Source organism: Tachysurus vachellii, chromosome 9 (genome assembly GCF_030014155.1).
Source record: "Tachysurus vachellii isolate PV-2020 chromosome 9, HZAU_Pvac_v1, whole genome shotgun sequence".
Classification (NCBI taxonomy): Eukaryota; Metazoa; Chordata; class Actinopteri; order Siluriformes; family Bagridae; genus Tachysurus; species Tachysurus vachellii.
Genome location: NC_083468.1, coordinates 14272665 through 14298224, shown reverse-complemented (window position 1 = coordinate 14298224; position 25560 = coordinate 14272665). Strand labels below are relative to the sequence as shown.

Genomic DNA, 25560 nt, shown 5'->3' with positions numbered 1-25560 from the left:
TAATGAAGTGTACTGTAACTGGCTTTGGTGTGGTTTGTGCAGAACACTCATCGGATAAGCAGCTCCCAGGCAACCCAGCCCCTTGCCACACCTGTGGTATCTGTCACCACACCGAGTCTACCACCGCAGGGCCTGGTCTACTCCGGCATGCCAACCGCCTACAACACCGGTGAGAGCACACACACACAGAGTTCTCATTAATCACATAGACACATTTTATACACTGACATTCAGCCTCACCCTTTCTTACTGTGAAAAGACATAGCATCATCTGTCACCTATATGATATACTGTATATGATGTATACATCATCAAGTAATGACTCACATGCAGTGAATGCACACACTCATCTGCTACACGCAGAATGTTCTCTGAGGCGCGTAGGTGTGTGAGGTGTGTTCTTCTGAGATGCGGAGGAGTGTGATGTGTGTTCTCCTGGGGTGTGTGGGTGTGTGTTGTACTGACCCCTGACCTGTGTTGTGTTGTTCTAGAATATTCCCTGAGCAGCGCTGATCTCTCCTCGCTGCAAGGCTTCGGTTCTCCAGGGCTCTCTCTGGGCTCCATGTCGGCATGGCAACAGCACCAACTGGGCCAAGCAGCTCTCAGCTCACTGGTGTGAGTAACACAGACAGCGTGCAGAAACACATGCATGTATACATACATGCCTACAAGCCGCCATATGGTCACATGCACATGGTGGCAACAACAAATTTTACATGGAATTAACGTCACACACGCTATGTGTCTGTCCAGAGTTCCCTCGTATGAATGTACACATGTATTCATTATTTTTATCCTGTCCTTTTTCAGGGGTGGTGGTCATTTATCTCAGGGCTCCAACCAGTCCATTAACAACAGCCCGAACCTAACCATCAAATCAGAGCCCATTTCACCTCCACGTGAGCGCGTCACTCCGTCCGGATTCCCGCAGCAGCACCCTCCCTCCTCCAGCCGTCCTGACATGGGCCGCTCACCAGTGGACAGCCTGAGCTCCTCCTGCTCATCGTATGATGGCAGTGACCGCGAGGACCCACGTGCTGATTTTCACTCACCGCCTCTTGGCCTGAGCCGAGCCCTCGCACCCGGAGCAGACGAGCGCCACAGCCCCTCTGTCAAACGAATGCGTATGGACTGGGTAACATAAATGACCAGGGAGGGCCGAGTAGGGGGAGAAAGAGAGAGTGAGTGAGTGACAGGCCAGATGTAGGGAGGGTCATAATTGCTATTATTATTATTATTATTATTATTATTATTATTATTATTATTATTATTATTAGTGTTATTATTATTTAACTTTATTTTGATTTGGGAAGGCTGTGGGCATGGCAAAGAAAATTCAAGATATCTCAACGTATTGAAATTGAAGTTGAGTAAACTGTTATTATTGGATTATTTTAATTTGACTTGTTTTGGAAGGAGGTGGGCACACAGAAGGAAATTTCAGCTGTCCTGACATATCAGAATTAAAGGTGCAACTGAGTGGTGAGAGAGAAATCAGTTCTTCAGACTGGTTGTGTTACTTAGAACAGTTATAATCAGGTACGCCATGCAGTTTAGATCTAGCAAAGGTCCAACATGTAAGGAAAAAAAAGGATGTATGGAGATGTATCAGGATAGTGTAGTCTGGTCTGGCACTTGTAGCTGTTTCTGCTGTTGAATTTGCAAGGTTGCACACAACCAGAGCAACCTCACCAGCTGGCCTCTTTAATAATCTAACTTTATACACACCTAAATAAGTTAACTTATTGCAGGATTGACCATGTATCAAAAAAAGGTTTTTTGGTTTACAAAGGGAGGATCATGTCTAACATTTTTGTTACTTGTTATTGCAACACAACTTTTTTCTTTTTAGAATGAAAAACAAGTTAAACAGTAGCCCAGCTGAACTGGAGACAAGAGTCCTAAATGAAATTGAAGCTCAAACAATGGTTAAAAGCCAAAGTATGTTTGTTAGTTAAAATTTTGGTTTGAAAATTTCTCATTTCTCTTTCACTATTCATTTCCTCTTAGTTCTGTTGTAATGTATTTTGTTACAAGCTCTGGAAAAAACTACAAACCAGATCTATACACAGATATCTAAAGCCATGAACACTCAGTGTTCTGTTTGTAAATTAAAGATTTGAGCCAAACCTTTCCTTTTTGTTATGTATATAGCAACTTTAATATATATCACCGTCGGTGTAAGTACGTACGTATTGTACTTTCACTGGATTGAAGAAAAAAAAGTATATTTTTGTGGATTACTGCCAGGTTTACAAGGCGAGATCCTTAATAAGTAGAGTATTCACTGGTTAATATTTACTATTTTGTTAACTATACTGTACTTTCTTTGAATTTGACTTATTGCTATTAATAATCAAAGTGTTTTTATTTGAAAGAAGGATGTTTTATGGGTCGCTTTCCCATTAATAATGGTAAATGTCTGTCCTTAAGAAATTGTACCAGTGTTGTAAGTTTGAAACTCCACTGTCTCTTTTTTCTCTATTTTTGTTTTTGTAAAAGGATTACTGTAACATTAAGGAAAGCTTTTTTCTTTCTTTACTGTACACATTTGTGGGAGGGGTTTTGGCCAAGGCTGCTGAACACACTGCCTGCTTTCACAACCAAGGATTGATTTCAAGCCTCAAGGCAATGAACCTTTCACATGCCAATTAGTGACACATCTTCTCTCACTGGAATCTTTTTTTTTTCCAATCACAATTTAAACAAAACTTGATACCTTGATACACTTAACTCCTTTTGATGGAACTCTTCATCAAAGTCATGTAATGTCCCCATTATTATCTACATATTGTAAATACTATAACCTAATACATACATACATATGATGTACAGAACACACTTCCCATTTTGTTTGGTGAATTGGCTCGCTAGATTATTGATCCTCTCCAGACTGAGTGAGGCCACTCTGGAAGCGCCAGACACTCTGATCTTGTGTGTGTACATGTGCGTGTGTGTGCCTGACTCTCTGTTTTCGCATCTATCTCTCCACACTGAGGCTCTTTGGTCCATGCTTCTTTCGCCTGCCTCGCACCTCACTGCCCCCTTAAGGTGGAAGAAGCATCAGGGGATTCAGCAGCAAAAAGACAGCTCAAATGCTAGACAATGCAAAACCAATCTCTCTGCTGGATTGCACATGTTTCTACAGTCAGGTTTGGCAAAAATAAATAAATAAATAAATAACTTACTCTCTTTAAATTTGCTATCTATTTCCCCCACTTTGTGTGCTCTCGTCCCCTTTTTAGATACCTCTCTGCCCTCACAGGCACCATAGCAGCTGGCAATAAGCTGATGTTAATCTATGCAGACTCTGAACACACAGCCCAGCACACAGCGCCATCACAAAGGCTCATTCCCACAACATTCACAATGTTAGGGTTTAGAATTCAAATTGGTTATTATCATCTGGCCATTAAAGACATTTCCTTGCTTATGAACAGAATGCTCTGTATGTGCACAGTTTAGAAAATGACTGTTAACCTTTAAACCCTTAAGTGCTTGTATATTAAGAAGGCACACTCTTTTATTGGCTACTTTATAAGTACCACAGAAAGCCATTTCATGCTGAATAACCTTAAAGTAGACCCTGGTGTCAGCCGCTTGTTCTGCCTTAGTGCAGGAACAAGCTTAGCTGCGAGCGAAGTTTCAAAAAGTTCATTAAAAATCCATTTTGATGTCTATCACTAATTTGTTACCACAATTAATGCCTTTCAGGGTAGATAAGCAATAACGCAATAATGCCATTGCAGTGCTGTAAACTGCACTGTTGAGTAAGGTTATGCAGGGCACTTACACTGACAAAAACACACACGCACACACACACACACTGAGCTAGATTAGGAATCAGGGAGTTTCCTCACATGCACACCTTAGAGCTTCATTCCAAAGAGTTCTAAATTGTGCATGATATTTTACTTCAACATTAATTTCATTCCCAATGTTTAAAAAAATGGGCAAACCGCTAGTTTTTCTATCAATCCCCCCCAGAAGACACATACAAGAAATACATAGGATATCTAAAGAGAGGAAGTTGCTCGTCTTGGTCTGAGTGCTGCTTATGACATCACAAAATGAACTGAATGTGAAATGAAGGGTTTCATGAGGAAAACAATTTGTAGAGAAATTTACTTTGCTGTGCAAGAGTACACTGCTTTGCTTTATGGCTTTTTTCTAAAAACAGAACTATGTATTTGGTAATTGTTTGTAGTTACTAGTTCAATTCAAGAAGCTGTTTGCGGTTTGGATGCTCAAACCGTTTGGCGGCACAAGCTGGACTTTGTTGCCATGAATGAAATGAAATGTTTTAGATGAAAAAAAAAAAGACTCAAGAGAAAATTTAAGCTAATCTGCATTCTATTTCCCTTGAATGTGTTGTTTTATCTTCATTATACAATAAATATTCTAGTGAACTTTTTATTGAATGACTAAGATATTATGCTAGGGATTGTTGTACAAATTTGTATTCTGCATTCACTTAAGTAAAGATATTGGCTTTAACTGTGTAAACATAGATTCTCTTGCTTATTCTGTACAAATTGAAGTGAACAAATCCCTGAATATGAGTAGACTTTGTCCACCTGTGAAGTGCAGAACATTAGAAACTGTCCGCTTTATTAAAAACCTAAATGTAACCTCAAATATAAACTCTATGTGCCTTCCTATTACATCACTGAGGGAGCTTTAGACCTTGATCATCATATCCAAAAAACATTCACTATTTATGAACATCTCATGAAGCACTTTAGGAAAATCTCACTGCAGATTAGATAGGATGTGTGGAGATGAATGTGTATGATGTCTGACATTTCACACGTGGTGTTGGCCACTGGTTTTCCAGGAAAAAGGTAAAATTCCATACGCCATAATGCAAGGCAGGAACTTACTCTTATGCTATTTTCCTGTTCTTGCCATGGATGATATATACACACACAGTATGATGTACAGACTCCTACAGCAAGCTAGAGAGAAATGTGAAATGTGTAGTGATATTCAGTTAAAAGTAGGAATGTAATCAGCATTTTCATTCATAAACTGTACAACTGAAAGCTTTAACATGACATTACACAGAACCTGGAAGAAAAAAAAGGTGAAGAAAGAAATGTAACTACTGAAAAAATAGGAACTACTGGTACATAATGTATGACAGAACAAACGCCTAAAATATAGAATTTGATTATTTCCTACTTTCTTTATTATCATGTTTTCTGTCATCACAGCAGCCTTTGGATATCATAAAACCTTTGTTCTGGGAAATCATATAACCATTTAATTACACACGAGTTTTCCCACATAATAATGGGTGCTATTGTGCTCATATTAGTATACAGTGACAAACCATATTATAAATATATTCAAATAAATATAAAAATAAAATATAGGAATGCTATATCTACACATGCCAGTTGTCAGTAAGGCAGCCTGCAGTATTAAATAGTATGTCAAAATACAGCAGTGACCTCTGTATCAGTAATATTACTAATATCTGATGTTAGTCTCTGCTGACTAAACCCTTGATAATATTTTCGCTACACCCCTGATTTAAAGTCTTCATGAATGCCTTTGGCAGCTGAAGCGTATGGATGGAACAGTGCCACAAGAGAGAACCACAAACCTAGAATTAATTTAATACACACCGCAATATTTAATACATAATAATGGCCACTATTTCACTCATTTTAATATTAAATACCAAACAATACTTGTTAAAAAATAAAAAAATAAACAAAATGTCTAAGCACGGGTGATTATAAAAGATGATAAAAAATACATATGTGTCTATATATAACTATTCTCAGTAATGGCAGACTACAGCATAAAATAATATATCACAATGATACAAGACTTTTATACAAAACTATAATTCAATTTCAATTCAATTCGATTTTATTTGTATAGCACTTTGAACAATTGACATTATCTCAAAGTGGCTTTACAGAAACAAAATGAAAATGAAATCACTATCTAACTCTAACATCTAATTCTAACATCCCTAAATTCTAATCCCTATTATCTATCCATATTATTATCCCTATATTTGCAATATTATGGCATATTGTTTATTACTGTAATAGTTTCATTCTTTTTACAGGCGGCTTCTGCACTGCTGATGTGACTTGCTGTCACATAATATGTCCAGCAGGGGGAGACGCCATACCTACAAGTCAAAACATAATTATTATCGCATCATATCGCCTCAGTCACAATAATACGACTTTATATTCATTCCAGCCCTTTTTCCCCTCACCTCTGTTTCCTAATTGTTATTAAGTTTTTTTTTTGTTATTAAATAATTAAGTTTATCTGCTATCTGCTCTTTTATTTCTCTTATTTTTACTCTAATTTTATTTAAAACAACTTCATGTTGAATGTCAGCTTAGTTCGAGTAACTCTGTGGTTTAAAAATAGCTGATCAGACTGGATTTATAAGGAAACTACAGTGAAGGCGCTTAAAGCTAAACTACACTGATGACATTTTGGTCTCCTCCCATTAACTGACACAACAAACCGGTCAAATCAGACCGACAACTTCACAAGTTCTGCGTGTTAAACAGTTTGTCGGATTAATTCTTTACACAAGGAAACCCACAAGTCTAAATTCACTACTTTTTAACTACAGTACTTATAGGTAAGCACTTTTTTTTTTTTTTTTACCGTTTGTTTTCTCTCCAGCTAACATACTAATGATCTCAGGGTCGTCATAGCAACGGCTTAACGAACATGTGTGAACTGTGCGGTTAAAACTGTGGTCGATTCCTGATATAACCTCTTAACTACAGCCTGTACATATTCATATTACACGTTTAACGCGTTTATTAGACAGGTGCAACAAACCTAAAGTGGAAAATACTGTATCTTCTGAGGAAACACAAGACTGGATAAAGCACCATGAATGTAGCATAAACATCATTCCCAGGTCAATAGTGTGACGTTGTGGTTAGCAGTCAGGTGTCTGTAGCATGGGTTTAGATTTGTGCTAGCTTGACTTTCCCTACAGTGGACTGGGTAGAATACAGGGACTTTAGGACGGTCATGTAGAGAACAGAAACCTGTTTTTTTTTTTACTCCCATCATAAGTCTCAGTCAAAAGGTCAGGATTTAAAATGTTTCTCTTTCTTTAATCTACAACTTTTCATGCAGTTGTCAAACCTATAGCTTTTGCAATAGTGTAATATTAAGCAATATTCTGTCCACAGTGAGAAAATAGGTTACTTTTCCATCTCTAATCCATTGAAAATGATTTACTGAAACATGGATCCATAGCTAAAATACAGCCCCAAATTTATAATGCCCACAGCTTCTTTCTCGTACGCAAGAGCCACAAGAGGCATGGGGATGGTGTTGTTTTACTAAAGTGCTCTATGAAGCTATTATAACATGGCCGTGCTAACCATAGAACGTAGTAATAGTCATGATCTTGTTTGATGATGATGAATAGATGATCTCGCAGTCTCTCCGTGAACGAGCATGCGTGCTCTCTAGATAGTTTAACTCTATTGGTTAAACAGACTGGGACATCTGGTGCACTAACAGAGCAACTGCATGATTTGCATGATTAATATGATGCTGCTTTCACACATTTCCTTCACAATGCATTGTGTTATGATGCGTTGGTACACCCCTAGTATGGACATGAGAATATGATAGGACCACCGTGTTTAGATCAATTTAAAAAATACATCACCGGCAACACTTAAACAAAGAACATTGTGTCTGTATTTTTTCATCAATCGTGTCAAAATTCTGCATCACACATTGGTACACAATGGTCAAGAATGTTTTGACATTGCAAGCACAAGCATTTCCAGCATTTCCAGTTGAAGGAGAAGAGGGTTTAGTAATACACTGTGAAGTGAAGAACTGTGGCAATGACAACACTCAGTTGGACAGTGGACCATAACAGAACATTTTGATGTAATCACTTTATAATTATCACCATTAACTTTATGGGAAAGGTGTGTCTTTTTTTTTTTTCAAAAAAATTCCGGTGCCATCCCTAAAAAAACTTTGAAACTTGTTGAATGTTGTTAAATGTGCTAAAGTCACATTTAGTAACATTTGGTAATGAACTCAATTCATAATGGGAAAAGTCAGGTTTATAATATATATTATATTTATGTTTAGTGCAGTTCATTTACACAGCGTAGTAATATAATAATAATAATAATAATAATAATAATAATAATAATAATAATAATAATAATATCATTGTTTCATGTTGCAAAAATCAGCATCTAATTAAATCTGCATTGTGTTTGTGCTTTCGTCTTGTCTATGTTTTAATAATGCAAACAAACCTAGCCATAAATATTCTACAGCTTTCAGAGTGAATAACACATTCCAATCATTTATCTGCTTAATCTGCAACATTTATGTAAAATATACTGATTTATTGAATGACAGCACATGCCTGTGATGCTGTTGTCTTGCCCTCTAAAGTAGAACGATTCCAACACTTAAGGAATGTGTTCCTTAACATAAGGAATGAGGAAATGTACAGTTCTTCAGTCCAGTACACCACTGATGGTATCTATAGATTAAATTCTCTGTGTTCGACAGGGCAGGTGATCTACAACATTCTCAACTAGATGAGATAAGGTTCATGTGCCTTTTGTATAACAGTGGGATCAGATATACAGTCAGATGAAACTATATTTTATGAAATAGTATTTTTGTTTAAAATGAGCTGCTCACTGTGTGATAAAGATTAAGAGTGTTAAACCACAGAAAACACCAATATTGTTAAATGCTTGCGACTGCATTTTGAATTCTGTATTTTTTTTTTTGTTCTAACAGTGGTTCTAACTGTTACAGTCTATTTCTTCACACAGAGCCCACATGCTTACCAGTGGCAGTAAAGTTCCTGTGTTTCTGACACAAACTCACTTCACTGTTGTTCATTTATTTACTTGATTTTCATTTTCTTCTCTTTTACTGTCATAAGCTTGCACTCTTGAAACAGCAAAGGCCAGTCCTTTAGTGTTAGTTATACACTGAACACATTATGGTTTGAGATCAGGATTTTAGCTTTAATTTGCTGATTTTATATGTAGATGTGTTTTAGAACATAACACCTTTGGTGGTATACTGTAGATAGTGTCCTAAAGGTAAATAAACATAAATGACATTTAATATTTGCTTGTATCTCATACCGTATCGTAGTATGTTCAGTATGCTCTTAGTTCACTAGAACCTTTCGGTACTCATTTTTGTACTTTTTATACGTTTCCTACATTTTTCTTTGGTATTATTAATAATAATCTACTTTTTCTGTTGCTCAGTTGGGTTTGGCTTTCCACTTTTTCCCCCTGAGTGGGTTTAAATAAAAAGTTCCAGCTTTTAATCTGTTTTTTTCACATTTAGTTAGATATATATCATCTCATATTCATCTTTTTATCTCAAACCATCTTCAGTATTTAGCAAACAAAACAAACTATAAGAATTGGCCTTTCGGAGGAAGCTGTATGTAATTTGTATGTAAATGTTGTTTGAAAAGCAACTGATTTGAGTAAAACTCATGTGGGCTTTTCTTTTTCATTCAGTTTCATTCAAAGAAATAAACAAATTCATCTCCAGTCAGAATGGACCCCAAGAAGAATAATGTTTTTTCCAAACTGCGAGATAAAACCAAGCCCCTGTTTAATGTGAAGGTGGGGAAGAAAGCTAAGAAGACTCCCCTGAAATACAGGAGGAGCATTTCAGTACCAGACTTGCGTTGTGATCAGTCCATGCCATCTCTTCTAGACTCAACTGTTCAGTCTTCATTCCCAGACTCATTTGTTGGACCAATGCATTTATTGGTTCATGATGAAACAAAGTATGAAACCTCTAGCCTAACTGACAGCCTCACTGCCACAGACACAACATTATCTGCAAAGACCACTGACTCATACACTGTCCCAGAATCCCCATTTTCAAAAAGGTGTCTGGGCCTGTACAGTGCTTCAGTCACTCCTTTGGATCAAATTATTACCCCAAATACAGTCCGGAACCTGGACCAGTTTACTCCCCCGTACACACCACCAGCAAGCATGTGTTCAGCATCAGAAAGGCCAGCATTTATCAGTGTACCTGCCACAAAAGATAAACCAGACAAACGGATGGAGGATCGGGAAAAAAACACCAAATGGTACATAGAGGACAGTGAGTCAGCTTGCAGCACACCATCTGAGGACCGCTCCTACATCTGGCCTCCTGAGCATGAGCTGACAGTGTTAGAGCCCTTTACACCAAGGTCCACAGAGATGTTTATCATTGGATCAGCCGAGGACAAGAACGAAGTGAGTTGGGGAGTTCTGAAGCGAGTAGAAGAAGCGGTTCAGCTTTTACTTATTTCATGTTTGTAACCAACCAGTCTTCTTTCTTGCAGATTACCAACGAGACCAATGACTATGACACCAACTTCTCAGGAAGAGAAATTAAAGTGAGTAACGTGAAGAAAAGTCTTTTTAGCTACATTCAATTATTCCGCTCAAATTCATCAATTCACACAATTCCGTCAATTCAATGTATAATAACTAATGTGACACATTTTTGTTTGTACATAAACATTTATTAGCATTTATTAGAGTTAGTTTTAAATGTGATGAGTTGAAGGTAGAATTCTATGAAAATCTATAAACAAGTAGATTTTAGACTTGAAAACAAGTGCTGCAATGGTCTAGTCTGTAAATAAACCAATCGAAAGAAAGATTTACATGAGAGCATTAGAGGTAAAGAGAAATAAAAAAAAAAGAAAAACACTGATCCGTTTATTGGGTGAAGGCAGCTCAAATGAGGAGTCAGGATGCAAAAGCAACAAAATCTCACCTGCTTGGATATCAAAGAAGGGCCTACGACGTGCCTAAAAGTTGATAACCTCACTTCTGGTGAGTTTGTAAACTGAGGAAAAATATTTATGGCTCTCGAGTTAGAAAGTGTTCCCCGAGAGTGTATCTCTATGTATAGCCACATATGTAATGGAAAGCTGCTGCTAGAGCAAGGAGTGCTGCTTCAAAGAAAAAAAACAAGATATGGTTAGCACAGATGGCCTTGGAAGTAACTCATATCGTTATGGCACCAACAGCATCTTTGACAAACTCTTGTGTTTACTGCCTAACAATTTTCGACACTGTCATTGTCAGGTCACACAAATAAAAACAAGTTTAAACCGAACAGTCAGAATGCCTTTATAACATACACATATTTGTGAAATTACAACATAGAAGAATTAAGTAAAAACAATCAAACATTTTATGGAAAAATATAAAAAAAAAAATGTTACAATAACCTTGTGTGCAAACACATTTATAATTGAGGATGTGGCCAGAATTAACCAATCACATTTAAACTCATGTTCAAATGGTAACTCTCGTTCAAATATCACACATACAGTATAAGGAAAATTATTCCCAAATAAAGATAAACTGTTTAATAGGGTTTTTTTCACATCATCTTGGTTTCATCAGACTGCTGGAACCGTGGTCTGCAAAGAGCTGGCAAAACACACCTGGTATCTCACGTGTTAAAAGGTATAATTTAGAAAAGAGGTATTAAAAAATAGATCTACAATGGAACACCTAAATGGCCTTTATCAACATATAGAATAAATGGAGCACAAGTATGACATCACTAAGGGCCGGACATCCAAAAATAAATCTTACCGTGGAGGTTGCCAAGAGACTTATGGCAACATTAAAGGAGCTGCAGAAATATCTGACAAGTACTGATTCCACTGTCTCATGTTCTTAACATGTCTGGGCTATGGGTTGGGGCCGTTCTCAAAAAAAAAAAAAAACTCCCAACTGAACTAAATCACCCGAATCCATCCTGAGACCAGTTATAATAGGTATAATAATTCAATAATTCGAAAATGTTTATTTTGCTGCAAAGATGTCAAACGAATCATTAAAAGAACACCATACCCTCAATGTAACATGGTGGTGGCAGCATCATGCTTTAGGGTTGCTGTTTTTCAGCAGAACTGCATTTTTCAAGGTAGAAACAAAATCATGAATAACTACAAATACCAGTCAATTTAAATTTATAAAATTTATGAAATCTTAAAGTCTCCTAGTAAGCCGAAGATAAAAGGAATTTCACCTTTCAACATGACAATAACCAGAAGCATACGTCTAAATCATCAAACCTGACCTGAAGCAGGCTAGAATGTTTTTGCCTGAAACAGATGGAACACATTGCCTAGTCAAGATGAGACTCTTTCCCAAAAAGAGACTTGCAATAAAATCAAAAGGTGATTGAACAATGAATATGGGGGTTTAGTGGTGTGCAAACGTATGCAAATTGTTTATTGTGAGTTTTGAATTTTTTCCTTTTCCCTTAACCTCCTACGACCTGGTGTCCACATACGTGGACATCACTGCATCTAAAATGCAAGGCCAAACCAAAGCTTGGGTCTTAGGAGGTTAAAGAAAATCATTCCTTGTTGCTTCCGATTGTCTTTCACATTGTAACCCCACACTGAGGGAGAATACCCAAGTATATAATGCTATGTGTGATACACAGAGCCCAGGATTAAGCAGTGAAGCCCAGGTTACTCCAGCAGGTCAGAAACTTCATTATCTCCTCACCATCAACTTGAAGGAGGGAAGAAACCTGGCCATCAAAGACCGCTGTGGTAAGCCTGTCATTATGTTATGGTGTTCCATCTGCAGGACTGTGCAGCACTTTGTGCTTATAGAACCTAATTCTTCTAATTATTTTGTGTACCCACGTTCCTTATCATATTTTATCCCTTCTCGCCTTGTTTTATGTTCATATAATGACTTTAATACTTCCATTTTGTTTTTACTTGCATAGTGCAACAGAGATCCAACCCTTTTGTTGGTTTTCTGAGCTTGGTCATATCAGAATGCATTCATGATTCATGCCTTTTAGTACATAATATGTTTAACTTGAGCCAGTACGAGAGGTATCTCGAAGAGCAGCATTCTTAATCCAGGTATTGTCTGACTGCAGTGTTTGTCATGTTGCGCAGTGTGTGGTTTACTGTTTCTCTGGAATGCACCTGGAAAAACTGATCCAACAGGCTATTTATGCATTTCTAATGGAACCTGTGGTATGAATCTAAAATGTTCTGATTAATGTGTAGACCATGTTCAATGTCTAAGACAATGCAGACTTTTTAACGCATCTTGCTAATGTGTACCTGAAAAATATATTAAAGAATGTTCTCATATAAAAAAATCTATGAGGAAGGGAAATGCTCTGGCTGTACTTGTCATCAAATAATATATGTGTGTGTATGTGTGATTTCCTGTTGTGCCTAGCGTGAACCATTGCAACACACTGTTGCATAGTGATGCAAAACAAAATAGATGACACTTTCTTCTTCCATTCTTTTTATTGAATGGAATTACTTTCAGCTATTAGATGCTAGCAGTGGTGTCATGAGATAACAGCAAGGCATGTGGTCTAACCAGAATGTAGGTTCTCCCTAATGGTTCTCATGTTAAAACAGTTTCACAAACAGCTGTTCCACCTGATGGCCAGTGTGTTTTGGCCTAGCAAACAAATCATGAGGCCATGTATTTGTTATGCTGATGTGAATAAACAAATGCAGTGTTGTAGAGACTTTTCTTCAGAGCAGAAAGTATGCAAATGGGTCGACTCAATGTAAAAACAAGCTGTAAAGTGAATATGAGATCAGCCAGGCCTAACTGTTGTGTGACGAGCCACTGGAAAGATGGCTTAGATTATGTTCTGCAGTGTTTTTTTCTGCTGAGAAATTGACACACATGAATCCTTCCAACAGCCTTGGGTTTGATATGTGTTTACTTCAATCTTAGGCGCACATGGAACAAGTGCAGTTCTATTTGATGCCCAGAAACATTTCTTCAGATCCAGTGCCAGTTTATGTGACAGGCTTTGCCAAGCTGATTGGGCACCTAATTCTCCTGATGAGTGTCACAGGTGTATGCCCAGAGGCTGTTAATTACTATCATCCCCTCATTATTTTCTCATAATTGCAATATACCCGGCATATTTCTCGTGGCCAGTTCAATCTGGCAATAACTCGATTCCCCCTATTTCTAGAATGATCAATCATCTGTTATGAGAAGGATGAACAGATCATCCAAAACAGGGACACGAATTTTATGTACATAAAGACAGCTTAGAAGATTTCAAACTTTTCTCTTTTTTTTTTGACAGACACAGTCTGGTTTTAATAGTAATTGAAATTGATACATCACCATCTGCTGGTCATAACATGAACTGGCATTACAGAAGGATTGCTCTGTTAATACAGAAACCTATAGAATAGATACCTTTATTTTGTCACATATACATTACAGCACAGTGAAATTATTTCTTCGCATCTGAAGAAACCTAGGTTGGGGTTGTAGCCCAGGGTCAGCCATGATACAGAGCATGTGGAGCAGTGAGGGTTAAGGGCATTGCTCAAGGGCCCAATAGTGGCAGCTTTGCAGTGCTGGGGCTTCAGGCATGATCAACAACCCAGAGCCTTAACCGCTTAAGCCACAACTGCCCTTTGTTCTTATATTGAATATTACAATGCAATTAAATGTAGAGGAATATAATCAGGAATATAAAAGTAATAAATAATATGACAGCTATAGACCACTAATCCAAGGTTAAACTTGTAGCATGAAGCACAGTGTAGTCTCAAAACCAGGAACACATTTATAGTGTTTGCAGCAATTATTATTAAGGTTTTTTTTTACCTAAGTTTATATAAAGAAACGTTTTAGGCAGTAGTAGCATGGGATGTAGTAGAAGTAATCTGTGTCTAGCAGAATGCCTTTATGAAGAATGACCTTCACTGGGCAGCAGGTGGTACAAGTTACAGTTTGAAGCGGACAGCACATGTTAATAGCTAACAAATGATAATGACCTATAAAATGTTTGTCATGTGTTCAGCATAATGGATTTGCCCGATTATATTACCGTTTACTTTTCAAACTTTGTCTACCGAGTATAAAATACCTTGGTCAAACCATGATGGACTATGCATATTGTACCTGACAGCTCTCAAAATTGCAGTTGTGATGTACCCCATTCAGACTGTGGGCTTTCACTGTCTCCTCACTAGTTGAATCCTTACTTTATGTGACAGGATGGCATAATGGTGATGTGGTAAATCCCCCTCCCCCCATACTGCCTCTATTTGCTTAACAATTAACGCCCAGCCCACGGCCGGCTGACACCACACACACATACACACACAAACCGCCTCTATGTCCTCTAAAAAGCGTCCCGACAAGCCCACAAACCCCTCACATTCACCTTCCCTCCCTTCTTCTGTGCCCGTTAATTTCTGCCGTCACTTTTTTTTCAGTCCCGCCGCAGCTCCTCCTGTCAGGTTGCCTCCTGGAGCTGTTCATTTGGATAGGCGGCACGCTGACAGGCCTGACAGCCCGTCCCCACAGGGCCTTTTGTCATGTGATTCCAGGCTACCCGCCGCTTTTTCTCAAGCACCCCCTTTATCCGTCCATACAAACGAAGCCACAGGCTTCTTTCTATCCGCTCATGTTGTTTTTTGTTGTTTTTTTCTCTCCCCTTGTCTTCTACTTTTTTTTTACTTCAGTCTGCATGCCATATCATGGACAAAGACGGTCTGTCCATCTGCTTTTCTTTGTCCTGCTTGAGCAGGATGGAGTCACTTAACAGGGTTTGGAGCTTAACACCGGTTGCGCTTCATTTCAGGGGTTTTAATATTCAGGATTCATGCTGCTGAGAGTTTGTTTTGTTCTATAATTAACCAATTAAGAGTTGTGAGGTCCGTCTCCCCCACACTTTGACACGTCTCCCGATACAATGGCAGTGCTGCTATATCAAGCGTGTATGAATGGGAGGTAGTGAGTATATGTGTGTGGTTTTCAGTTTGGGTGGACCACATGCATGCTCAATCACATGACTCATTCTTTAATTGCTTATCTGTTATTCATTACACTTTGACATATTTTATACTTCATCACCTCCTTCATAAGACACAATGTCTTATTTTAGCTCTCTCTGACTATTTCTACAGGTACCAGTGACCCGTATGTCAAATTCCAAATAAATGGCAAGACAGTCTACAAAAGCAAAGTTGTATACAAGAACCTTAATCCTGCATGGAACGAGTGTTTCTCCATGTCTATCAGGGACCTTGAGCAGAATGTCTATGTTAAGGTGTGTACAAGATCACACAACAGCCACTGAAATTTCTTTGTGTCTAAACATAAATATCTTAAAACCTTTTTCCAATTACTTGTAATTCTGCTGCAGGTGTACGACCGGGATTTGAGATCTCGGGACTTCATGGGTTCAAGCGCCATCACTCTCAGTAACTTGGAGTTGGACAAGTATGACACATTCATTTGCATATTTTCTTGTTGCTCATCATCAGGCTTGATCAACGGTAGCAGTCTTAGAATAACTCAACCTATTGACCTTCAACCTATAAAGATGGTGTTTCTTTCAGAACATCTGAGATGATCTTGCGTTTGAAAGACCCTGGCAGTCTGGAAGAGGACATGGGAGTAATAATCTTAGACGCCTGTGTGTCCATCTGTGAGGGGCCCACCAAACGAAATGTATGTCCTGAATACAAAATACAACAGATGTCAGGCACAACAAGCGTGTAGTCTAATGTAGCAACAGATTGAGTGACAAACATTTCTCTTGCTTATATTTCAGAAATGGCCACTTAAGAGGAAAGGAAGCTTCAATAAGGTAGACTAGGTTTTCTTCTTGAATGTTTCATAAAGATAACTTCATGATATTTTATAATGTTCCTGGTGTTCTTTCTCATATTTTTCTTTCTGAGAATTTTTATCTCAGTCTCACAGTCTGAGAGATAATAGCAGTGAAATCCTCAAGGTTTCCCTTTTCTTTATGAATCATAAAATATGTTTGGTTGTTCTATAATTGGCCACTGGGGGGCAGTACATCATTGTATAATATCTTTTGTTTTTCCCAGCTCACCTTATGGTTCATACATTCTGCTTTTAGAATGATAAGCATACATTTCACACAAAATACTAAGAAACTTATGCTGGACTGAATGACATGCAGTGATTTGATCATGTCATGTTAACTTTTTTGCATTTTAATTTAGCTCTAAGACACTAAAGCTTTATTTAAGCTTCAAGCCAGTGTTTACTAGCATTCATTTGGTTAACAGAGCAAAGAGGCACTTTGCGTATACATTATAAGGCTTGTGGACAGAGGCTGATTTTTGCTCTTTTTCCGCTATTGCATATATCTGGTGGCATGATATAGTACTTGTCTCACATATCTGCGTATACAGTATATCCATAACTTTTTCTCAAAGAATTTCAATATAGCACGAAATAAATGTCAAGGTTGACAAACACAAGCAAGTGCAAAGAGGAATAAGAGAATGAAAATCTTAGTTTTGGACTAGACCACGGCTTTAATGAGATTTTGATTGTGTTTGTTTTTTATTTGTGAAGATTTTTTTGTGGGTTTTACACTGATGGTTCTTCTGAATCACATGTCTGTGCTAGTGCAGCTGAGGCCCGGCTCTATTTGACACCTATACGGGAGAGACGGAAGATGGTCCTCTCATCTGCTCTTCTCCTCTCTCACACACCCGCCATCACAGTCACGCTGACACACACACTGCCTCTGAGATGGAGGCTGGCAACTGCACTAACACACAGCGTGTGGTGCTGCTTCTCTCTGACAGGGTCGCTTGAGCTCCACTGTGTGTGGTGTGTGTGTATATGTGTGTGCATATGTGTGTGTGTGTGTATATGTGGGTCCCTTCCATTTTCCGAGGCACTCTGCCAGTGTGGGATGGTGTGGCTCATTCCCAGGCATGGAGAGCTATAACCCAGATGTTAAGATGTAATATCCCAGCTGTGGAAAGATAGAAAGCCAAATGGGCCGGGCCCCCTCGTCCCCATGCTGTCCTACCATATGGAGTCAATCCCCCTGACCCTTTTAGCACCAGGAATAGCCTCTCTTTAGGGCCCACTTACTGTTAAGTGGAATTGTTTTATTGGCCATGCTGATCGTACTACTTGTCCAAAATAAACACTTGGGATGACTTGGCTCAGACAAGCATTCTATCTCTCTCCCAAACCCTCTGCCCTCCCCCTTATCGCTTTTTAAAGAGCCTTGTTTATGGAGACATGACCATCACATTGAGAAGTAAAGCAGGGGTGTTAATGGGGAATACGCTCAGCTCTGTCCCACACCGGCATTGCTGCGCTAATAGCTCTGTGCTGCTTGATTTCTGGCAGACCTGGCCAGCCTTTCATATATGTCGTATTTTTTTAAAGTGCATGGCGATCAAGCTCTTCACCACAAGGCAATCCATCTGCATTGCCTGTAATAGTCTCAGTGTGCATATCAGCAGGAGAGACTTTGCCAGTTTTGAGCAGTTATAACTGAAATGCTTTTGATGCAGCCATTCTCATCACACATGAGTTGCTTGTTAGATCTGTACATAATTTTTTATGTTTGCTTCCCTTTGGTAATTTAATGGCAATTGTAATCTTATTTGATTGCTTATTTCTACATACATTGTTGCTTGAAAATGAAACAAATGTGATGTTCTCTATCTGTTTTTTATGCATTGCTGGTTTCAGGGTCAGCTTCGAGCGGCTGCCATGCAGAAAAGCCAAGTGTGGAATGGGGTATACACTGTGGTGCTTGTGGAGGGGCAGGACATGCCTGAAGGTGGCCAAGGGGATGTCTTTGTCCGCTTCAAACTGGGGGATCAGAGGTTCCGAAGTAAGGTGAGGTTTCTGTCTCTAAATATTCTCTGTCATGTAAACAAAGGCTGTTTTCATATTTTGCAGCACAATCTGAAGCTCTGTATGTCCTTCATCTATGTCTCTCTGATTGCACTCTCTCAGGCTTCACTGTTTGACTCATTGTTTTGGTTGTGGCTGTCACCGCAGCTCTTCTAATGCTTGTGTAGCAGCATTTCTCCAGGCTCATTTGCGTTCCCAGCATGCACTGCTCATCTGGCTCTACCTCAGTGCATTGGCCTCCCCCTGATGAATCCACCCAGTGCTAGTGTTGTGTTCTCGTCTTTTTTTTTTTTTTAACAGCTTCAGCTGTGTTTGGGCTTGCTTGTTTGTTGAGCAAAGATGATTCTAACCGGTTGGTGTCAAGATGTGGAATCCCAGGGAGGAATTAGAAGTGTGTTCTACAAAATGATCATTTCATGCCTCCTCCTTTCCCATCAATACTCAGACTTAGAGTGAAAGATTAAATTGTCTTGCTTCTGATTGTGACAATGCTTTAGTCTGCCTAGTGCAATGACACCTTTCTTCTTCTTCTACATCAGAATCTGTGCATTAAGACCAATCCACAGTGGAGGGAGAAGTTTGAATTCAACCGTTTTGAGGATGGACAACCAGATGTGCTGCTGGTCGAGCTCTACTGCAAGAAGGGCAGAAAGTGTGAGGAATGCTGGGGAGTGTGAGTTCAAAGCACCACAAATCACCTACAGTTCATTCTCCTTAACACAAGCAGTGACACAAGTCCCTCTCTGTCAAATTTCTTTTTTCAAAACAATAGTGTATTTGCTCAAGACACGGTTGGATGGATGAAAATAAGTCTGAAATATGTTTAGCTTATTTAAATTGCTTATATAAATTGCTTATTAATAGCTTATTTAAATTGATCTACAGATTTAAAGGGCCTATTATTGATTTCTAACAGCAACTGCTCTTATGTGCAGGATTGAACGTGATCTCTCACAGCTGCCAGCCAATACAACACAGACATTCAATATGATTACAGGCAAAGGTCGGCTGGTGTTTCTGGTCACACAGCACCCCTGTTCTGGAGTCTCTGTATCTGAGATGAGCTCCACATTCTTAGAAAATCCAAGCACCTATGAAAGCACCCTCAAGAAATATGTTAGTGTCTGGTCCTTCATTTTTTTAAATGATCTCATTCTTTGTCTGAATAAAATTAAATAAAAATGAATTTTAAATTAAAGGGTACTGCTTGTCCCATGCACAGAGTCTGAAGAACACACTGGATAATCTACAGGATGTTGGCTATCTCCAGGTCAAGGTTTTACGGGCTACAGACCTATCATCTACAGATCTGAATGGTACTCATTTGTTGAGAAGCTAACTAATGCTTCTGCAGTTTCCCTTGAATTCAATTCAGTTCAGTTTTATTTGTATAGTGCTTTTTTAGAATTCAAATTACAAAGTTAAAAATGAAATTAATGTTTAACATTGTGCCTGCAACCATTTATTTTCCCTATTTAGGTAAGAGTGACCCATTTTGTGTGCTGGAACTTGGGAACAGCAAGCTGCAAACTCAAACCATCTATAAAACCCTCAATCCAGAATGGAGAACAGCATTTACACTGTGAGTGGCACATTAATCATTTAATGCAGCATACATTCACATAGAATTCGGTTTGTTCTCATGACATAACACAAAGCATCACTATCTCTTATTAGTAGCTGGTGCTAACCATGAACACACTTTCGCTGCAGAATTGTTCATTTAGGACAAGTAACATGTGTACTATAATTTTATTTATAACAATAATATTTAAACATACATGATTTAGATTGTATACATTGCTTTTAAAGTAGTCAAAGATCTTTTTCTTATTATTCATATGCTCTTAATTTCCACATAACCATGCGGAATATCATTTAGTGTGAAGCAATTTGAGTATTTTTTTGCCTTTTCCACAGTCCAGTTAAGGATATCCACGATGTCCTTATGCTGACTGTTTTTAGTGAAGATGGAGACAAAGCACCAGACTTTTTGGGGAAAATTGCTATTCCTTTGCTTACTGTAAGTTAAGAAAAAGATATAAAAATAGAAACAAATAGATTTTTTACTTTCTTGTACTTACATGCTTTGATTATATTTTGGATTAGAAATAATCTAATAGAACAATTACTTTTATTAATTTTAGTTATTAGAATAAACTTAAAAACATGTTCATGATAGTATTAACACACTTTATAAATCATGTAGGTTTCTAATGGACAACAAGTAACAAGTCTTTTGAAAAAGTACAATTTGGAAGACACATCGAAAGGAAGCATTACACTGGAGATGAAAATTTTCTACAACCCAGTAAGAATACTCCTGTTTCTTATTTATTTATTGATTGATTTTTTTTGGAAGGGGTGGAGGAGGGTTGAAAGTGTTTAAGCAGATATTAAAACAATGACATTTTGGACGTGGTGAAGATTGATGAAGCATTGTCTTTAACGTCAACAACACATTGTGAACTGTTTATAATGGCTTAAGCTCAACAGTGTGTCAATCTCTTCATGTCTAAGGTCAGAGCTGCCATCCGTACCTTCCACCCCAAAGAAACAAAACTTGACGAGGATAACCCAAAGTTCAATAAGAAGGTTAGTATTCTTATTACCAGTAGATTTACATCTTTTTCAGAACAGTAGCACTATGTTCTTACATGGTTTCCCATCATTATATAGTCCTAAGTGGACTTGATGGATTAATATTTATCACCCTTAAAGTGTCCTTTGTAAAAGCCTATACGCACCTCACTTACTGTATTGTGAACATTATTTCATGCCAGGCATTTTACTAACTACTGATTTGTCGCCCATTAGCTGCTAGCACGCAACATTTACCGCGTGAGGAGGATCAGCATGGCCATTCTGTATACGCTGCAGTACATTAAGAGCTGCTTTCGTTGGGAGAGCACTCAGAGGAGCATCATTGCTTTCCTGGTAAGTTCTCCCACGGATGTCTATATAACGCCTCCATAGAGCCTTTGCTGACAAAGTAATCACTCATCTATGATTAAGAACATTTATCTTCTCACTTTTAAGCTGCAGTCAGAGTAGACATTCGCTGTTAATCTGTCCTTGAACAAATGGAGTTTCCTAATTGAGAACAAATAATTGGCAATTTTGGTGCAGTGTGAAATTTCACTATGATTTAGCAAGTAAGCCATTGCTGGATTACTAACTTTATAAATGTAATTTAACTTTTCTTAAGTACTTTAGGAATACAAACTACAGGCTTGTATACACAAACTGTTATACATTTAAAGATTTTGTGTTTACTGTTTGTACATTTTTTGCTCCAAGTTCCTGGAAACTAAACATAAACAGTAAAAACACAAATATGAACCCTGCCTTGTTCTCTTTACCAGCCTGTATTGAGCAACACCATTCAGTGAAAATACATTAGAATGCAAAGATCAGTGGTGCTGTTTACTGAAAATATCTTGAACATGGGCACATTTTTGTAAAAGTTCTTTTTATGAGATTACTTATAATGAACTATTATTTAGCCAGGTTAGATGATAAATGCTCTTATTCTGTTGGTAAATAATTTTGATTTCTGGAAGTAACTACTTAAAATTAGAAAAATTACCTACCAATAAAACAAAACAAGATATTTCAAACATGAAATGTGCAGAAGTGACTAGAAATAGAGTGTAATAATTATTTTATAATAATTATTTGATTTATTATTATCTTATAATAGGACTTACTAGATATCTCTGACTATATGACTTCAAGACCTTATTGCAGTGTATCATGAAAATTCAAATATATGAAAATGCCACATTTGTTCAGTAGTGCTGGATCTTTATGCTTCATTCATATTCATCATAGTCAGTTAAATAAAATAAAAAAATAGATTCCCAATTATATGTTTTTTTCTTTTTATATGTTTTGTTTAAAGCAGTTAGTGGCAAGTAAATGTGATACTCCCAAAAGTTTGCAGCTGGACCAGAGGTAAATCCTGCTATTAATTGTTTGCGGTTGTAGGTGCTAGATTTCTGGCTTGTGACACTAAAGTTGAACTAAAGAAGGTATTGCAGTTTATTTGCAATAGAAGTCTATGACAGCTATTCAAATTTGAAAATAAAATAATTTAGACTTTTGTCATTTTTGCTAGTGCAAAATGTATTGTCTTTAGTGGGAGTTCATTTAGCACACAATAAAGTGCAGCTTTACCTTTGTGCCATGCTGCACACTACCAGATCTTGCCCTTGCTGTGTTGTTCCAGAAGCCTATGGAGTGTGCTGCTACACTGTAGTTGGGCTGATATTTTTAGACTCCAGGCTTTTCAGGTGCTTTGAGTTCAACCTAAAATCTCCTCTGTGCTGCTGGAATGAACAGTGGTCCTGTATGTAAAGTGTTGAAGGGTGGTTGGTTTGGTCACCTGGGAGCAAGATGGAGAAAGCAGGTTAGAGACAAATGTATATGCAGTATGGTCCATTTACTGTTTAATTGCATGAATGTTCAGGTGTTCAATACTAAGGACAAGGACCTAATAAATTGACCAATGAGTGTAGATCAATAACCAAAGCCCATTATTACATAATGATAAAACAATAGTCAGTGTCACACATGCAAAGACTGATCTCTCTTTGATTTAATGTCTTGGGTCCCCTTTGCAGGAAAGGTCACTGTCTATCAATACTTTTTAATTTTCTTTTCCAAGACGGCAGTAGCTAACGGAATAGTTATGTGCTTATACCCTTCTCACTCACTGGATTTTAGACTACTTAACACATTTTAGAATTTAGACTGATATATAAGAAAGTACTCTTCACCACCAACTTTTGTAAGAATGCTTGTTTCATTCGTCAACTACAATTTTACAGACTTGAAGAATCTATTCCAAGGCACACTGGAGCTGTTCCAGTAACACTGTGGTTCGTACTTTAATTTGTCACTTGTCTGTAAGTCTTAAGAATGGAAGTAGCTGAGGTACTGAGTCACACCTGGGCAGAGGGACGCTGCCTGCTTTTCAGATTTCAGTGCCTAATTAGACCACACTGTGCATCTTTCCTCTGAAAGCTGCTTTCCAGGCTACACCACATGTGAACCTTGGCTATAGTATACATTGCAATTCATTATTTATAGAGCAGTTGGATTTTGCAGTTCTTACTCTATCGCAGTTTTACACTTCTAATGCATTCACCACAGTGTGGTTTGTCTGTCGGCGCTATAGGCTCTGGTAACCACGCCTCTTCCAGGAACACACACTCACCCTGCTGTTGGAAATACCCAAGAGGGCGATGCTGACCTCCTGAAAGGATAGAGCTTATACCAAGTCCCTCTCCCAGCTTGTCTTTTTTTTAATCCACACACAGAGATTTGTATGTGTATTCCTCATAAAGTGCATCTCTATGTGATCATGCAGACTAAGCACAAGCTGTCACACTGGCTTTAATATTTTGTACTTCTGGTCTATTTTCAGTTGACATTGATATGTTTTGACTCAGAAGCCTCATATAAAAACTGCTTTATATGTGGATATTATGGATACAGTGCCGAATGCTATTAAAGGCCATTCACTAAGCTTTTGCACAGCAGGTCATGGAAGCCCTTACAGAATTCCTTAAAGTCTGTACTTCAGCATGGAGTTTATTGTGTCTAGCGATGGTGCTGTTTTTAACTGCATAAATCTCATTGTAAGTGAAAGTGGGCCTTTTGAAGTTCTTCTCTATTTTACACCATGGCATTCCATTTAAAAATAGTAACCGGCTCATTAGATAATCATGAAAGCCCTTTGTCTGAGAAACACCTGGTGAACGCTTAGAAGGTGTCTGCAGCCCTGCAAACAGAAAAAAGCTAGGAATATAATTTATCACTTGTTTATCTTCTGGTAATGAGTCTAGAAATTGCACCTGACAAACACACTGCTTTGTGTGTAGGAGAGAGAGACAGACAGAAGAGAGAGAAACAAAGCAAGAAAGAGTAAGAAAGCTAAAAATGCCACTTTTTTCTTTCTCAGTGAGAGAAGAAGAGAGAGAGCGAAAGAGAGATGGAGAGTGAGTGAGAGAGCCATGGCATGCAGGGACCGTGTAGGGGTCAGCCAGAGTTCTTCTCTGTATTGCCTACTTCGGCCTGCAGATGGTGTTATAGCACTACCAAAAACATATATAGCATATATTGTTCTACCAAGGCAAGAGGAAACTGTGAAGGCTTTTTATGGCAGCAAGCTTTAGAAAATCTTTGTCTTTATTCAAATTTGATTTACAGGCTAAATGAGTTACACAGCCAAATTGCATTTCCTCGTAACTTTAAAAATTCCTTAGCATAAAAGAAACGGTCAAAAAACTGTTGAAAGAAAAAGAAAGAGAAGAGTCATTAGTCATACTGTCATTAGTATGTTTTAAGTATTTAAGTGATGTGAATATTTTAACACATTAGTTTGCTTTGGCTGTCAGTAGTCATGACCGGAACGGAAAATCGGTGTGGGTGTGGGTGCGAGTATATATATATGTGTGTGTGTGTGTGTGTGTGTGTGTGTGTGTGTGTGTGTGTTTGTGTGCAAGAGAGAGAGAGAGAGACGTTTTTCTTTTTGACACTGCCAGGTAGCAAGCGGTTTAGACATCATTTGACAGGCTGTGAAATGCTGATTGCTTCACATCACAGACTGTAAAGATGGCATCTGATGAATGTTTGATGTCGTGCAGCTGTAAACACAGTTGGCAGCCATGATGGAGGGTTTTCTCTCTATCTCTTCCTCTGTGTCTGTCTCTCTGAGCTGACAGGATGAGAAGCAAAGAGGGTCACAGTGCAGCTTCAGTTTGAGCCTTAAACTTACTTATTTGGACTGTAGTAATCGATTCAATTAGCATTCTAACCAGCATAG

At 38.1% G+C, this 25560-nt stretch overlaps 2 protein-coding genes across 11 annotated transcripts in view; both read left to right on the top strand.

The window, feature by feature from the left end:
- The window catches only part of mef2aa (myocyte enhancer factor 2aa), an 81280-nt gene extending 76774 nt beyond the window's left edge, over window positions 1–4506 (top strand). For all 8 annotated transcript variants that reach the window (XM_060877819.1, XM_060877820.1, XM_060877818.1 and 5 more), the window contains 3 exons: window positions 43–169; window positions 492–615; window positions 811–4506. In XM_060877819.1, coding sequence (XP_060733802.1) covers window positions 43–169; window positions 492–615; window positions 811–1144 — 585 coding nt within the window. In that variant the 3' untranslated portion in view covers window positions 1145–4506. The remainder of the gene's footprint in view (window positions 1–42; window positions 170–491; window positions 616–810) is intronic.
- Window positions 4507–6382: 1876 nt separating this feature from the next.
- Window positions 6383–25560, top strand: part of mctp2a (multiple C2 domains, transmembrane 2a) — a 38112-nt gene continuing 18934 nt past the window's right edge. The window contains exons 1-17 of one of the 3 annotated variants that reach the window (XM_060877816.1): window positions 6383–6625; window positions 9540–10277; window positions 10367–10420; window positions 12502–12613; window positions 15989–16131; window positions 16228–16304; window positions 16424–16535; window positions 16639–16674; window positions 18561–18710; window positions 19268–19401; window positions 19664–19844; window positions 19951–20044; window positions 20208–20310; window positions 20649–20751; window positions 20938–21039; window positions 21249–21323; window positions 21546–21665. In XM_060877816.1, the coding sequence (XP_060733799.1) occupies window positions 9579–10277; window positions 10367–10420; window positions 12502–12613; window positions 15989–16131; window positions 16228–16304; window positions 16424–16535; window positions 16639–16674; window positions 18561–18710; window positions 19268–19401; window positions 19664–19844; window positions 19951–20044; window positions 20208–20310; window positions 20649–20751; window positions 20938–21039; window positions 21249–21323; window positions 21546–21665 (2295 nt within the window). In that variant the 5' untranslated portion in view covers window positions 6383–6625; window positions 9540–9578. The remainder of the gene's footprint in view (window positions 6626–9539; window positions 10278–10366; window positions 10421–12501; window positions 12614–15988; window positions 16132–16227; window positions 16305–16423; window positions 16536–16638; window positions 16675–18560; window positions 18711–19267; window positions 19402–19663; window positions 19845–19950; window positions 20045–20207; window positions 20311–20648; window positions 20752–20937; window positions 21040–21248; window positions 21324–21545; window positions 21666–25560) is intronic. The other 2 variants (XM_060877817.1, XM_060877815.1) reach the window with 2 other exon arrangements.